At 42.6% G+C, this 17,384-nt stretch overlaps 1 protein-coding gene across 26 annotated transcripts in view; it reads left to right on the top strand.

Moving 5' to 3' along the window:
- HECTD1 (HECT domain E3 ubiquitin protein ligase 1) overlaps window positions 1-17,384 on the top strand; it is a 112,469-nt gene that overhangs the window by 14,753 nt on the left and 80,332 nt on the right. Inside the window, exon 1 of one of the 26 annotated variants that reach the window (XM_028850548.2) lies at window positions 786-1,099. Coding sequence (XP_028706381.1) covers window positions 1,080-1,099 — 20 coding nt within the window. The 5' untranslated portion in view covers window positions 786-1,079. 26 annotated transcript variants of the gene reach the window in all.

Here is a 17,384-nt window from a genome sequence, read left to right as displayed (position 1 = left end):
CTTCCATCAGGGAAAGATTCTGATGTCTTTACAGGTAGCATTTTGGAAACCAGTGCCTAATTTGGAGTCATCTGAAGATTCTTCTTAATCTCACTTGTGTGGTTGACTACTCTGACAGAAGTTCTGTGTAGACTGATTGATCCTAAAGTTTCCTAAATAGGTCTCCTAATCTATTGGTGTTATATTAATAATATAGTACTCGTTTTAAGATAATGAGAAAGAATTTCTACCTATAATGTAAGAGGTAAATACTTGGCAAGCTTAAAATTTTGAATAACTGTCATTATATATAAAATTTTGTGCCATAGAAGTATCATTTTAGCATTATTCAGGGAGGGCTGTGATTATTCTATGAATGATAGTTAACTTTTTCTTAAATTTGTTTAAATTACATATGGTGAAGTTAACTTTTTATTATTGTACATTGCTATGAGTCATGTAACCGCCACTACAATTGAAATGCAGAACGTTTCCATCACTTTGAAACATCATCTAGTGCTGTCCCTTTGAACTCAAACCCTTTTCCCACCCTAGTGCCTGGCACTTGGTGGCCTGTTTTCTGTTGATATAGTTTTGACTTTTCATATATATAATATGTAGTTTTTTGAGTCTGATTTCTTTCACTTAGCATATTGCATTTGAGATTCATATATGTTGCTATTGTATCAATAGTTCCTTCTCTTTAATTGCTAAGTAATATTCCTTTTCATGGATGTTTTGGTGATTATGACCTAAACTGCTATAAACAGTAGTGTATAGATTTTGTGTGTGTGTAAGAACATAAGTTTTTAAAAAATATTTGTTTGTTTATTTTTTGAGATGGAGTTTCTCTCTTATTGCCCAGACTGGAGTGCAGTGGCTCGATCTTGGCTCACTGCAACCTCCGCCTCCCAAGTTCAAGCGATTCTCCTACTTCAACCTCCCAAGTAGCTGGGATTACAAGTGCCTGCCACCATGCCTGGCTAATTTTTGTATTTTTAGTAAGAACGAGATTTCACCATGTTGGCCAGGCTGGTCTCAAACTCCTGACCTCAGGTGATCTGCCCGCCTCAGCCTCCCAAAGTGCTGAGATTACAGGCATGAGCCACCGCGTCCAGCCGTAAGTTTTTATTTCTTCTGAAATTCTTGGAGATAAATTCAGCAAGATGTAGACATTGAAAAACTTATTTCAAAATTTATATGGAAATGCAAAGGACAGCCTTGCCAAAACAACTTTTATGAAGAACAAAGTTGGGAAATAATGCTACTTTATCTTTCAATATTTTTTATACAGCTGCAGTAATGAAGACAATGTAGTATTGATGTAAACATAGACAAACAGAACAGTGGAACAGAATACAGAGTTTTGAAATAGACTCCCACATATATGGAAAACTTACTTTGACAAAGGTACAAAGGCAGTTCAGTGGAAAAAGGATAGTTTTTTTTTTGTGATGCTGAAACAATTGGATATCCATATGCAATAAGTTTAACTTTGATACATATCTCACACTATATATATTTTTAAAAACCCAAATGAATCATAGACCTAGTTGTAAAACCTAAAACTATAAAACTTCTAGAAGAAAACATAGGAAAAATTCTTTGTAACCTTGAGTTACGCAAATATTTCTTTAGATAAGCACCAAAAGCACAATTCATAAGAGTAAATTTTTATGTTTGAAGGTTTTTACTGCTAATTTAGTTTCTGTGATAGATAAAGGATTATCCAGGTTATCTAATGTTTCTTGCGTGAGTTTTAGTAGAATGTCTTACTTTATTTTTTTTGAGATGGAGTCATTCCGTCGCCAGGCTGGAGTACAGTGGTGCGATCATTGCTCATTGCAACCTCCGCCTCCTGGGTTCAAGTGATTCTCCTGCCTCAGTCTCCCTAGTAGCTGGGATTACAGGCGCGTGCCACCACGCCTGGCTAATTTTTTGCATTTTTAGTAGAAACGGAGTTTCACCATGTTAGCCAGGCTGATCTTAAACTCCTGACCTCAGGTGATCTGCCTGTCTCTGCCTCCCAAAGTGCTGAGATTACAGGCGTGAACCACCACGCCCGGCCAGTAGAATGTCTTGTAAGGAATTTGTCTGTTTAATCTGAATTTAAGTTTATGGGCATAGAGTTGTTTGTGATATTCCCTTTTATCCTTTTGATATCTGTAGGGTCATTAGTGATAAACCCCCTTTTCATCCTGATATTGGTTATTTTTATCCTTTTTATTTTGGTTAATCTGGCTAGAGATTTATCCATTGTCCAAGAATCTTTTCCAAGAACCAGCTTTTGGCTTCATTCATTTTCCCTATTTTTTCTGTTTAAAGTTTTATTGATTTCTGTTCTTTATTATTGCCTTCTGCTTTGGTTTTGTGTTTAATTTGCTCTTTTTTTCCTCTGTTTTCTTTTTTTTTTTGAGGAGTCTCCCTCTGTCGCCCAGGCTAGAGTGCAGTGGCGCGATCTTGGCTCAATGCAAGCTCCGCCTCCTGGGTTCACGCCATTCTCCTGCCTCAGCCTCCCCAGCAGCTGGGACTATAGGCTCACGCCGCCATGCCCGGCTAATTTTTTGTATTTTTAGTAGAGACGGAATTTCACCATGTTAGCCAGGATAGTCTCGGTCTCCTGACCTTGTGATCCGCCCACCTTGGCCTCCCAAAGTGCTGGAATTACGGGCGTGAGCCCCCGCGCCCGGCCTTCTTTTTCTTTCTTTCTTTCTTTTTTTTTTTTTTTTTTTTTTTTTTTTTTTTTGTTGAGACAGAGTCTTGCTTTGTCGCCCAGCCTAGAGTGCAGTGGCCGGATCTCAGCTCACTGCAAGCTCCGCCTCCCGGGTTCACGCCATTCTCCTGCCTCAGCCTCCTGAGTAGCTGGGACTACAGGCGCCCGCCACCTCGCCCGGCTAGGTTTTTGTATTTTTTAGTAGAGACGGGGTTTCACCGTGTTAGCCAGGATGGTCTCGATCTCCTGACCTTGTGATCCGCCCGTCTCGGCCTCCCAAAGTGCTGGGATTACAGGCTTGAGCCACCGCGCCCGGCCCTCTTTTTTTTTTTTGAGACAGTCTTACTCTGTCACCCAGGCTGGAGTGCGGTGACAGGGATCTTGGCTCACTGCAACCTCCAGCTCCCGGGTTCAAGCGATTCTCCTCCTCCTTCAGCAGATTACAGGCGCTCAAGACCATACCCGGCTAATTTTTGTATTTTTTAGTAGAGATGGGGTTTCACCAAATTGTCAAGGCTGATCTCGAACTCCTGACCTCAGATGATCCACCTGCCTCAGCCTCCCAAAGTGCTGGGATTACAGGCGTGAGCTACTGTGCCCGACCTTTTTCTCTGTATTCTTTCTTTCTGTCCTTTTTTTTTTTGAGATGGAGTTTCGCTTTTGTTGCCCAGGCTAGAGTGCAGTGGTGTGATCTTGGCTGACTGCAACCTCCGCCTCCCGGGTTCAATCCATTCTCCTACCTCAGCTTCCCGAGTAGCTGGTATTACAGGCATGCACCACCACACCTGGCTAATATTTTTTTTTGTTTGTATTTTTGTATTTTTAGTAGAGATGGGGTTTCTCCATATTGGTCAGGCTGGTCTCTGACTCGCAACCTCAGGTGACCTGCCTGCCTCGACCTCCCAAAGTGCTGGGATTACAGGCGTGAGCCACCACGCCCGCCCTTCTCTGTTTTCTTCTTCTTTTTTTTTTTTTTTTTTTTTTGAGACGGAGTCTCGCTCTGTAGCCCAGGTGGAGTGTAGTGGCGCAATCTCGCTCACTGCAAGCTGCGCCTCCCGGGTTCACGCCATTCTCCTGCCTCAGCCTCCCAAGTAGCTGGGACTACAGGTGCCTGCCACCACGCCCGGCTAATTTTTTGTATCTGTAGTAGAGAGATGGTTTCACCGTGTTAGTCAAGATGGTCTGGATCTCCTGACCTCGTGATCCGCCCACCTCGGCCTCCCAAAGTGCTGAGATTACAGGCGTGAGCCACCGAGCCCGGCCCTCTGTTTTCTTAAGTGAAAGCTGGGGTTTGATTTTTGAAAGCTGGCGTTTGAGGCCTTAAGCATTTAATGCCATAAATTTCTCTTTATATACTACTTTAGTTGTATCCTACAAAGTTTGATGTTATATATTTATTTCATTCAGTTAGTAATTTTTTTTTTTTTTTTTTTTTTTCTGAGACAGGGTCTGGTCCAGACGGAGAAACCCCGTCTCCAGCCCAGGCTGGAGTGCAGTGGTGTCATCTTGGCTCGCTGCAGCCTCCATCTCCCAGGCTCAAGCCATCTTTCCCACCTCACCCTCCTGACTAGCTGGGATTGCAGGCATGTGCCACCATGCCCAGCTTATTTTTGTATTTATTGTACAGACAGAGTTATGTTGCCCAGGCTGGACTGGAACTCCTGAACTAAAGCCACCTGCCTGCCTCCGCTTCCCAAAGTGTTAGGATTACAGGCGTGAGCCACTGCATCTGGCCAGTCACAACATATTAACTAAGGAAATAAGCTAATTATGGGATAGTATTTATAGTATGGTTCTACTTATGAATAATGAAAACACATGGAAAAATGAGGCCAGGCGCAGTGACTCAGGTCTGTAACCCCAGTGTTTTGGGAGGCTGAGGCAGGAGGATTGCTTGAGCCCAGGAGTTTGGAGCTCCTGAAACATCCAGGTAGTAGTGAGTTATGATTGTGCAACTGTACTCCAGCCTGAGTGACAGTGAGATGCTGTCTTTTTAAAAAACAAAACCAAAAAAGGTGGGGTGCTTGGGGCATGCCTGTTATCTTAGTACTTTGGGAGGCTGAGGTGGGAGGATCATTTGAGGCCAGGAGTCAGAGACCACTCTGAGCAACAGAGAGAGAACTTACCTTTTAAAAAATCAATATATAAAAAATAGGGCCCAGCGCAGCAACTCCCCACACGTGGGAGGCCAAGGTGGGAGGATTGCTTGAGCCCAGGAGTTTGAAACCAGCCTGGGCAACATAGCGAGACCCCCATCTCTGCAAAAAATAAAAAAAAATTAGCCAAGCATAGTGGTGTTTAAGGCTGCAGTGAGCTGTAATTGTGCCATTGTACTCCAGCCTAGCCTACAGAGCAAGACTGTCTCTCTTAGAATTAAAAACAAAACAAAAAAACAAGAAAAGGACTAATACTCATCAGTCTTCAGATACAGTATTACCTCTTGTTTGGAATTATGGGGACTTTCACTGTGTACATTATGTGTTTCTGTAGTATTTTCATTTTATTGCTTTGTACTCAGATAAAAGCTAAGATACAATCTGGACTCAACGAGTTCATCCTGATCTTTTGCTCTTTGGCTCTGATTTCCAACTGCACCATGATACTTGCAGATCATTTATATCAGTTACTTACTGCTGTGTGACAAATCACCCCAAAGTTAGTAGTATACAACAAGAATTATGCTAACAGATTATCTGGAGTTTGAAAACTGGAAAGGGTAGAGTGGAGATGGCTTGTCTCTATTCTGCGATATCTGGGACCTCAGCTAGGAAATCTCAAAGATGGGAAGTGACTTGACACTTAGGCACTAGAATCACCAGATGATTTGTTCTGTTGCATGTGGTTGAGCCTGGCTTCTAGCTGGGACCTTGCCTAGATTTGTTAGTTGGAACACCTACATGTGGACTCTCAATGTGGCTGCTTAGGCTTCCTCACAGGATGGTGACTGGGTTCTAAGAGCATGAGTCCCAAAAGAATGTGGTAGAAGCTGTATCATCTTTTGTTTATTGAGTTAGCATTTGAAGTCACACAGTGGTCACTTTCACTATAATCGTAAGCCTGCATGGATTCAAGTGGAAAGAACACGGGCCCTCTCTTAGGGAAGACTATCAAAGTCACATTGTAAAAAAGAATATGTGGGGTGGGAGATAGATAATGTTGTGGACATCACTGGAAAATACTAGCTGCCTCATCATGTAATTCCTCAAACATCTTTTCTAAGACAGGGTCTCACTCTCATCCAGGCTAGAATGCAGGTCACTGCAGCCTCTACCTCCTGGGCTCAAGTGATCCTCCTACCTCAGCCCTCTACCCCCCATCCGGTAGCTGGGACTATAGGTGTGCACCACCATGCCCAGCTAATTATTTAAATTTTTGTGGAGATGGAATGTCGCTGTGTTGCCCAGGCTGGTCTTGAACTCCTGGGCTCAAGCAATCCCATCTTGGCCTCCCAAAGTGCTGGGATTAATGGTGGGAGCCACTGTGCCCGGCTGATGCATTTGGATTTTATCCTCAGGGTACTGAAGGATATGAAATTAACAGATTTGTGTTTTAAGAAAATATATTTGGTAATAGAATGGTGAATGGACTGGAGAGTCTAGTGAGAGATTCTGGTTAGGAAGCTGTGGTAGTAATACAGAAAAGAAGTGAGGAGGGTTGGAATTCTAAGGACAGATACTAAACCGAGTTAGGAGGTAGAACCAAGAAGATTAAGTCTTAAATTTTGTATTTTAGAAACGAGTTCTGGAAAACTTTTATGAATTTTGCTTGAGTGACTAAGCATATGGTAGATTAGAGGATATGAGTAATATGGCTTTTGGTAAAGAAGCTTCTTTTAGTCTTGGGCATTATGTTTGACAGCTCCTGAAACACATCCAGGTAGCAGTAGATGAGTAGGGGAGGCAGTTATGTCTGCAGTTCCGTTATTTAGGAGAGCAGTTTGGACTAGAGGCTGGAGTTGGCATTTTGCTTTACTATGGGAAATGAGAGAGATGGAAGTGGATTCAGTTGTTTGTGTTGGGAAAGTTGGGGGCAGATGGGTATACCTCAGTCCAGTAGCTGGGACGATAGGCGTGCACCACCACGCCCAACTAATTATTTAAATTTTTGTAGAGATGGGAGGTGGGTGACCCTGTGGGAGTTGGGCCAGGATGAAGTAGTGTGTGGAGGGATGGGGGTGTATTTGTGAGGGATTGGGCATGTGTGGTGGAGGTCGGTAAGGGAGCTGAAGGAATTCTTTTCATTTGGCTTCTCATTCTAGATGCAAAAAAAAGTTATTCAGCATGTAAAACACTAGTGTCACTTCCATGCAGGAAACTCTGCTCCTTGCTGTATGAAATAAATCCCTAGTCCTGAGGAGTTTTTAGGAGAGAGTTACAATGGATAAGAAGAAATAAAATACAAATTGTAAAGGTAAGAGAAAAAACAGGCCTGTTTGGGGTGTTTAGGGAAGGTAGTCTAAAAGTCTAGGAGGTGACATTTAGGCTGAGATAGGAAGAATAACAAGGCCAGGAGCAGTGGCTCACGCCTGTAATCTCAGTACCTTGGAAGGCCAAGGCGAGTGTATTACAAGGTCAGGAGTTCGAGACCAGCCTGGCCAATATGGTGAAACCTCATCTCTACTAAAAATACAAAAATTAGCCAGGTGTGGTGGTGGTTGCCTGTAATCCCAGCTACTGGGGAGGCTAAGGCAAGAGAATTGCTTGAACCCAGGAGGCGGAGGTTGAAGTGAGCTGAGATCGTGCCACTGCACTCCAGCCTGGGCGACAGAGCGAGACTCCATGTCAAAGAAAAAAGGAAGAATAACAAAGAGCCAGCTGTGAAAAGAGTTGGGGGAAAAGGATTTTAGACAGATGGAACAGCACACACATTTTCTTTCTTTCTTTCTTTCTTTCTTTCTTTCTTTCTTTCTTTCTTTCTTTCTTTCTTTCTTTCTTTCTTTCTTTCTTTCTTTCTTTTTCTGTCTGTCTGTCTGTCTGTCTGTCTGTCTGTCTATAACTATCTCTGTATTTTGAAAACCATGTGTTCAGGCCAGGTGTGGTGACTCACGCCTGTAATACCAGCACTTTAGGTGGCCAAGGTGGGCAGATCACCTGAGGTCTGGAGTTTGAGACCAGCCTGGCCAGTGTGCTGAAACCCAATCTCTACTAAAAAATACAAAAATAAATCTAGCCAGGGCCAGTGGCTTGTGCCTGTAGTCCCATCTCCTGGGGAGGTTGAGGCAGGAGAATTGCTTGAACCCAGGAGTCAGTGAGCTGAGATTGTGCCACTGCACTTCAGTGATGGAGCAAGACTCCATTTCAAAAAGAAAAACAAAAAACCATGAGTTCGTACAACTATTCTAGTTCTAATCTAACACCACAGGGCTCATGCTAGTTTTCTCTTTCTATATTTTCTTTTTTTTTTTTTTTTTTTTTGAGACGGAGTCTCGCTCTGTCACCCAGGCTGGAGTGCAGTGGCGCGATCTCAGCTCACTGCAAGCTCCGCCTCCCGGGTTCCGGCCATTCTCCTGCCTCAGCCTCCCCAGTAGCTGGGACTACAGGCGCCGCCACCTCGCCCGGCTAGTTTTTTTTTTGTATTTTTTTAGTAGAGACAGGGTTTCACCGTGTTAGCCAGGATGGTCTCGATCTCCTGACCTCGTGATCCGCCCGTCTCGGCCTCCCAAAGTGCTGGGATTACAGGCTTGCGCCACCGCGCCCGGCCTCTTTCTATATTTTCAATTCTCTTTTCCTTCAGTGAGAAACATGGCTCCCACTATCCTTAATATATTTATTTGATCAGTTCTCCTGTATGTATCAATTGCCCATCACTGGGACATTCCATTGCACAAGTGTCCTGTTCATTTTGCTCATGCTGTAATATCCTATACCAGAATGATCTCTTCTTTCCAGATACGCTGCTCCTCAGTGCCAGTGCTGGACATAACTCTTATGTAGATGTGTGAGGGGTTATTCCAGTAGTCCAAACCAGACTTTGAAGTTGGCTTAGATTAGAGGTTTTTTATTTGATTTTAATTTAATTTAATTTAATTTTTGAGAAAGTCTCACTGTGTCGCCCGGGCTGAAGTACAGCGGCGTGATCTCGGCTCACTGCCCCCTCCGCCTCCAGGGTTCAAGCAGTTCTCCTACCTCAGCCTCCCAAGGAGCTGGGACTATAGGCACAAGCCACTGCCCCTGGATAATTTGATTTTTTTGTGTTTTTTAGTAGAGACAAGGTTTCGCCACATTGGCCAGGCTGGTCTTGAACTCTGTAAGTCAAGTGATCAGCCCATCTTGGCCTCCCAAAGTGCTGGGATTACAGGCATGAGCCACTGCGCCCGGCCTGTTTTCGCCCAGGCTGAAGTGCAGTGGTGTGATCTTGGCTCACTGCAACCTCCACCTCCCAGGTTCAAGTTATTATCCTGCCTCGGCCTCCCAAGTAGCTGGGATTACAGGCATGTGCTACCACGTCTAGTTGATTTTTGTATTTTTAATAGAGATGGGGTTTCGCATGTTGGCCAGGCTGGTCTCGAACTTGCCTCTAGTGATCCGCCCACCTTGGCCTCCCAAAGTGCTAGGATTATAGACATGAGCCACTGTGCCTGGCCCGTAGGATATATTTTGGAGGGCTTAATTGGTGGGATTTTTTTTTTTTTTTTGAGATGAAGTTTCACTCTTGTTGCCCAGGCTGGAGTGCAGTGGCGTGATGTTGGCTCACTGCAACCTCCGCCTCCTGGGTTCAGGCAATTCTCATGCCTCAGCCTCCTGAGTAGCTAGGATAATGGACACGTGCCACCACGCCCGGCTAATTTTTGTATTTTTAGTGGAGATGGGGTTTCACCATGTTGGTCAGGCTAGTCACCTACTCCTGACCTCAGGTGATCCACCTGGCTCGGCCTCCCAAAGTGCTGGGATTACAAGTGTGAACCACCATGCCCGGCCTAATTGGTGGGATTTAACTGATGGGTTGGGTGTGTAATGTGAGGAAAATGGGAGGAAGTCAATAATGATTCTCAGCTTTTTGGCTTTCTGGATGGTTGATATTTACTATGATGGAGGTTTGGGAATAGAGGCACACATCAGGAATTTTGTTTTGAATATACTCATTTTAAGATGCCTGTGATATTTCTAAATGGAGATAGTGGTATTGAGTCAGTCTGGGGTGGAGAATATACTTAGGGAGTTTTTGTGCTATGTAGATGAGATTTATATTTGTGGTGTATGAACTAAGAGAATGGATGAAATCCGTTAAAGAGGTAATTAAAGAGATAACAAAGATGACGAGGGAATCTAGGAAGGAGGCTGGAGTGGAAAACCAGGGGAGTCATAAATCGAGGGAAAATTGAAGAAAATACTCATTCTAGACCGTGAAAGAAATGTAGCAGAATTATCAGGTATTGTGCTCATCTAAGGTTGGTGATCGTAAGTTTATAGTGAGGTCAAATTTCCTGATAATGTGAATATTTTTTCTTTGTCAATCCCTGTTGACATAGATTCAGACCTAGGGAATGTGGGTGGTCGTTCATTTAGCCAGAAATGGGGCAAGGGATTTGAGAGTTTTGCTCATAGAAGGTAGTCAAGTGCTTGTCCAATAACCACAAAGGTCAAGTTGAATTATCTTTTTTTTTAAACAGGGTCTCACTTTGTTGCCCAGGCTGGAGTGCACTGTATGATTATGGCTCACTGTAGTGTGGACCTCCCTGGTCTCATGTGATCCTCCTATCTCAGCCTCCTGGGTAGCTGGGACCTCAGGCGCGTGCCCCCACACCTGCTAAATTTTGTGTTTTTTGTAGAGACGAGGTTTTACTATGTTGGCCAGCATGGTCTTGAACTCCTGGGCTCAAGTGAGCTGCCCACCTCAGCCTCCCAAAGTGCTGGGATTACAGGCATCAGCTACCATGCCTGGACTCAAGTTGAATTATCTGTCAACACAGGGTTTCTCTGAAATGATGCTATGAAATTCCCTAACAGTGAAAGCACTAATTTTTTTTGTTTTGTTTTTTGTTTTTTGTTTTTTTTTGAGACAGAGTCTCTCTTGCTCTGTCGCCCAGGCTGGAGTGCAGTGGCGCGATCTTGGCTCACTGCAAGCTCTGCCTCCCAAGTCTTGACTCAGTCTCCCGCGTAGCTAGGACTATAGGTGCCCGCCACCACGCCCAGCTAATTTTTTGTATTTTTAGTGGAGACGGGGTTTCACCGTGTTAGCCAGGATAGTCTCGATCTCCTGACCTCAAGATCCGTCTGCCTTGGCCTCCCAATATGCTGGTATTACAGGCCTGAGCCACTGTGCCTGGCCAGAAGCATCAGTTTTTATATCTTACGTGTTTAAATTACAATGGCTATATTAAAGCAGAATATCCAGCCATATATCTATTAGGAAATGACACTAGTTATTTGTTGTAGTTTCAATGTGAACTTTCAGGTAATACAATTCTCTCAACTATCTGTATTTTTTAGAATTAAGTAATTAATGTTGGCATTTTCTTCCTGTGTGTTTGCTTGATTTATAGTTAGATTTTTGAGATTTTGTAATTGGCTTTTCAGTTGTGAATAAATACTGTTAACCTATATGCATATGTGTGTATGTGTATATATATGTATATTTACACGTACATTTTTTAGGAGAATCTTACTCTGTTGCCCAGGCTGAAGTGCGTTGCGTGTGATCATGGCTCACTGCAGCCTTGAACTCCTGGGCTCAAGTGATCCTCTTGCCTCAGCCTCCCAAATAGCTGGTACTGCAGACATGTGCCACTATGCTGGCTAATTTTTTTTTGAGACAGGGTGTGTGGGTCACCCAGGCTAGAGTGCAGTGGCGTGATCTTGGCTCACTGCAACCTCTGCCTCTTAGACTCGAGTCATCCTCCCACCTAAGCTTTTCAAGTAGCTGGGACCGCAGGTGCACGCCTCCCTGCCCGGCTAATTTTTGTATTTTTTGTAGTGATGGGGTCTTACTTTGTTGTCCATCCTGGTCTTGAATTCTTAGGAGCTCAAGAGGTCCACCTGGCTTAGCCTCCTAAAGTGCTGGGATTACAGGTGTGAGCCACTGCACCCAGCTGCCTTATTTTTTAATCATTTTTTAGAGACAGGGATCTCACTATCTTGCCTAGGCTGCCCTAGAAATCCTGGGCTCAAGTGATCATCCTGCCTCAGCCTTCTGAGTAGCTGGGATTACAGGAGTGAGTTACTGTGCACGACTTAACCTGTACTTTAATTGAGTACTTTTGTTAGGAATCTTCTAATAGTGTTTTAAAGTTTTCTTAAAGAAAAGTTTTTAGAATTATGTGTAAGATAATGATTACATCTATTTTCACTTGAATGATATGTCTTTATAACTACTTACAATTTTATTATTTTGGGCGAGGTGTGGTGTCTCACACCTGTAATCCCAGCACTTTAGGAGTCCGAGACGGGAAGATCGCTGGAGCCCAGGAGTTCAAGACTAGCCTGGGCAACATAGCAAGACCTTGTCTCTACAAAAAATAAAAACAATTAATTACTGGGTGTGGTGGTGCATGCCTGTGGTCCCAGCTACTTGGGAGGCTGATTTGGGAGGATTGCTTGAGTCTGGGAGGTCAAGGATACAGTGAGCCGAGATCGTGCCACTGCACTTTAGCTTGGGTGACAGAGTGGGACCCTGTCTTTAAAAAAAAAAAAAAAAAAAAAAGAAAATTTACTATTTCAAGAATTCTTATAAGTTTTCAGTTGAGTTGTGATGACAAAAAATTATTGGAATAGCTTTTGACTTAAAAGGCCCTCCACTGAGTTCAGCAGAATTTCTCTCCTCTGAAGACTGAATTATCTGAATTTGAGTTAACATTGTTTACTTCAGATAATTTTGACTAATCTTGAATTTCATATGCTAAAATTTCTTATGTGTTGGAAATTTTATTTGCTGTGGTAGTCTATTATAAATTAATAGATAAACAAAGGGGAAATAATATACCCTTGAATTCATTACGAAAAAAAACTGTGTTGTTTATTTTTAAAACCTCATTTATGAGCAACTGAATTTATAACAGAATAAACTTTAGAGCAAATTTACCTGTTCCATTATGTAAGTATTGTTAGCATGAGAGATATCCAAGTACATTAACTTTGAGTTAACTTTCAAAAATTTGTTACTCATGTATACCTTTTTGCTAATACAGTTCACGTAAATACAGTGTAATTATATTTATGTATATTTTAAATAAAATATAACAAATTGTGTAATACATTTTTAATGTATATGTTTTCACATACTGATTGCTAGAGGGTTACTGAGTTTTACATCAAATTTCTTGCTTTATTTTTAGGAATCTGATTTGGGATTTTTTTTTACCTTTCTTGTGTATAAAGTAAATTTTAGTTAAGTTTTCATATTAAAGAGATAATTTTCAAGGATTTGGCTGTATTTGCCATAAATTAGTGGCCCTATTACAGGAAGTATCACGTAAATGCAAGGAGTCTGCCTAATCCAGCTGATTTCCTTTTGCATTGGCAATTAATGTATTCATAATAGTAACTTATAGTAATGTGAGTTTTTGTTTGTTTGTTTGATTTAATTATTATTTTTTGAGACAGAGTCTCACTCTGTTGCCCAGGCTGGAGTGCAGTGGCGTGATCTCGGCTCACTGCAAGCTCCATCTCCCAGGTTCATGCCATGACCTCCTGCCTCAACCTCCCGAGTAACTGGGACTACAGGCACCTGCCACCACACCTGGCTAATTTTTTTGTGTTTTTAGTAGAGACGGGGTTTCACTGTGTTAGCCAGGATGGTCTTCATCTCCTGACCTCGTGATAGGCCCACCTCTGCCTCCCAGAGTACTGGGATTATAGGCATGAGCCACCGTGCCCGGCCAGTAATGTGAGTTTTTATTAGCAAAACTCATAGAAAGAAAAACTCATTATCATATAACTAGTTTAATAGGAATGTTGGCTGGGCACAGTGGCTCATGCCTGTAATCCCAACACTTTGGGAGGCTGAGGTGGGCAGATTGCTTGAGCTCAGGAATTCGAGACCAACCTGGGCAACATGGCAAAACCGCATCTCTACAAAAAATTTTTTAAAAACTAGCTGGGCATGTTGGCATACACCTGTGGTCCCAGCTACTTGGGAGGCTGAGGTAGGAGGAAGGTTGAGCCCAGAAGGTTGAGGCTACAGGAGCCTGATTACACCACTGCACTCCAGCCAGGGCGACAGAGCAACACCCTCTCTGAAAAAAAAAAAAGAAAAAGAGGCCGGGCGCAGTGGCTCACGTTTGTAACCCCAGCACTTTGGGAGGCCTAGATGGGTAGATCATTTGAGGTCAGAAGTTCTAGATCAGCCTGGCCAACATGGTGAAACCCCATTCTCTACTAAAAGTAGAAAAATTAGCTGGGCATGTGGTAGGCGCCTATAGTCCCAGCTACTCAGGAGGTTGAGGCAGGAGAATTACTTTACCCCAGGAGGTGGAGGTTGCAGTGAGCCGAAATGGTGTCACTGCACTCCAGCCTGGGTAACAGAGCGAGACTGTCTCAAAAAAAAAAAAAAAAAAAGGAAAAAAGCCACCTTTGATTTTCCTTGAGACCTTGATATAAAAAAAACAGTGCATTTTACATATGAAGGAATATGCCCCAAATACCTTCTTACTGTTGAAAAAGTAACTCAACAGCTGAAAAAATGATTGTTTTGGCCAATAGCCAAAGGCACAACAGATATTTCTTAGGAACACGGTTGATCACAATTAAAATCTGAGACCCTATGAGGTTAGAGCTTTCTGGGTTTTTACCTTTTTTAAACTGGCACTGTGTTTTTTTTTGTTTTTGTTTTTTGAGACAGAGTCTTGCTCTGTTGCCCAGGCTGGAGCGCATAGGTGTGATCATGGCTCACTGTAGCCTTGATCTCCTTGGTTCAAGTGAGCCTCCTGCCTCAGCCTCCCGAGTAGCCAGGACCACAGGTGCGCACTACCAGCCTGGCTAGCTTTTTGGTTTTTTGTAGAGATGAGGTCTACTTGGGATGCCCAGGCTGTTCTCGAACTCCTGGACTCAAGCACTCCTCCCATCTTGGCTTCCCAAAGTGTTGGGATTACAGAGTGATCCACTGTGCCCAGCCTAAACTGGCTCTTTAACTACACTTGTTCAGGAAATTCATCACATTTTAGGGAACACAACAGGAACTATTATTCCCCAAATTAACAAATACTGCATTCCCCCATGAAATGTATTAAGTTTATACTAAGCATTGCTCTTAAATTTTATTTTATTTTTTGATGTGCGGTTTTTACCCTGGGTAAGAAAAATGGATGAATAATTGTATTAATATAAAGCGTATGGTAAATCTGTTCTTGTCATTTGATACTTGGACTATCAACTTCATCGTTTTATTCTTTATTCACAAACTAGTATTTTCTAAAGAAAACACATTACTCTTTTAGACCGTGTTTTTTCTTTAGTATTAACACTGTAACAGTCTCTTCTCATTTCTTCCGTCTACTACATATGCATATGTAGAGCATATGTATTATGCTCTAACAAGGCTTAAGATTCTGATATGCTAGGCCGTTTTGTGACCTTACCTGAGAACTATGGGACTAGCTCTTACAACCTAGCCTCAAGGCATTTAATTCCTGACTTAGAAATATTACAAATGACTACATATCATAGGTTGCCAGTGTTGCTGGCTAATAAAAAACACCTCTGGCTGGGTGGAGTGGCTCATGTCTGTAATCCCAGCACTTTGGGAGGTTGAGGCAGGCAGATCACTCGAGGCCAGGAGTTCAATACCAGCCTGGCCACCATGGTGAAACCCCATCTCTAGTAAAAATACAAAAATTAGCTGGGTGTGGTGGCGTGCGCCTGTAATTGTAGCTGTGCTGGAGGCTGAGGCACAAGAATTGCTTGAACGTGGGAGATGGAGGCTGCAGTGAGCCAAGATCATGCCATTGCACTCCAGTCTGGACAACAGAGCGAGACTGTCAAAAAAACAAACAAAAACCTGTGTTTAATCAATGATTACTTAGTCATTGCATGAAAGATGTCTTCTATAAATGTTTTATTTTTATGTATTTTTTTTAATAGTCTTGCCATGTTGCCAGGCTGATCTTGAACTACCTCAGCCTCCCAGAGTGCTGAGACTGCAAGTGTGAGCCATCATACTGGCCCTAAAATTTTTTTGACAGTATTCTTTCCTCTGAACCCTTTAAGTTAAGAGTCATCTAAGCCGATATTGAACCATAGAGTTAGATGTACTTTCACATTCATACAGAGTTTTTTTTTTTTTTTTTAAGATGCAGTTTTGCTCTTGTTGCCCAGGCTGAAGTGCAGTGGTGTGATCTCAGCTCACTGCAACCTCTGCCTCCCGGGTTCAAGCAATTCTCCTGCCTCAGCCTCCTGAATAGCTGGGATTACAGGTGCCCGCCACTATACCCAGCTAATTATTTTGTATTTTTAGTAGAGACGGGGTTTCATCATGTTAGCCAGGCTGGTCTTGCTGACCTCAGGTGATTCACCTGCCTCGGCCTCCCAAAGTGCAAAGATTACAGGCGTGAGCCACCAGGCCCGGCCTCATACAGATATTTCTTAAAGGCTACTAAAGGTATGGGAAATATTCATTTGCATACACTAAAAATGGGATGATAAATTATTCCATTAAAATGTTGAGGATATTACCCTTTGTGTTATCTGTAGCTATAGTTTAGTCTGTCTAGAGAAATTAGAATAATGCATTTGATGTCACATAGCTGAGATTTCTACTAAATGTAAATTATGATCTTTTCATATTTTAAGTGTTGATAAAATATAGGGAGTATTACTGATATCTCAGAAATTCTGTTTTTGATGGAACTGTCTTGTACAGGTTTGTGTAATAAGTATTAGACTGTTAGAGAGGATGGGGACTAAAGTTTAGTTTAATATGCTAGACACTGAGCTGTTTTTAATGGGTATTATTTCATTTAATCTTCATAACCATATAAAAGTATTATTTATTTATTTATTTATTTAGAGACGTAGTCTCTCTCTGTCACCCAGATTGGAGTGCAGTGGCACAATATCAGCTCACTTCAAACTCCCTGTCCCGGGCTCAAGTGATTTTCCTGCCTCAGCCTCCCAAGTAGCTGGGACTACAGGCATGTGCCACCACGCCCAGCTAATTTTTGTATTTTTAGTAGAGATGGGGTTTTACCATGTTGGCCAGGCTGGTCTTGAACTCCTGACCTCAAGTGATCCACCCGCCTTGGCCTCCCAAAGTACAAGGATTACAGGCATGAGCCACTATGCCTGGCCTAAAGTAGGTGTTATTTAGCTATTACTTGTGCTTTACAAGAAAGGAAACAGGCGCAGAAAAGTCACACAGTTGCTGTTCTTTTTTTTACCCCAGTCTTTTAGACCCCAAATCAGTGCTTCTTTCTGAAAAATATGAATTGAGCAGTGTTCTGGCCTTCTGGGACTTTGAAGTGAATAAGAAATAAAGGGATGTATTAAACAGTATATGTGCTGCTTTTATGAAGTTTAAGGAACATGAAAGTACCACTTAAGTATTTGGGAGGTTAAGGAAGGTCTTATAGAGCAGTTCATGTTTGAGGTGAGTATTGAATTTTTTGTGTGTTTTTTTTTGAAATGGAGTTTGTTTTGCTCTTGTTGCCCAGACTGGAATACAGTGGCGCGGTCTCGGCTCACTGCAACCTCCATCTCCCAGGTTCAAGCGATTCTCCTGCCTCAGCCACCCGAGTAGCTGGGATTACAGGTGCCTGCCACCA

This window comes from Macaca mulatta, chromosome 7 (assembly GCF_049350105.2).
Source record: "Macaca mulatta isolate MMU2019108-1 chromosome 7, T2T-MMU8v2.0, whole genome shotgun sequence".
NCBI lineage: Eukaryota > Metazoa > Chordata > Mammalia > Primates > Cercopithecidae > Macaca > Macaca mulatta.
The sequence above is the reverse complement of the archived record's forward strand: the minus strand, read 5'-3'. Positions and strand labels throughout refer to the sequence as shown.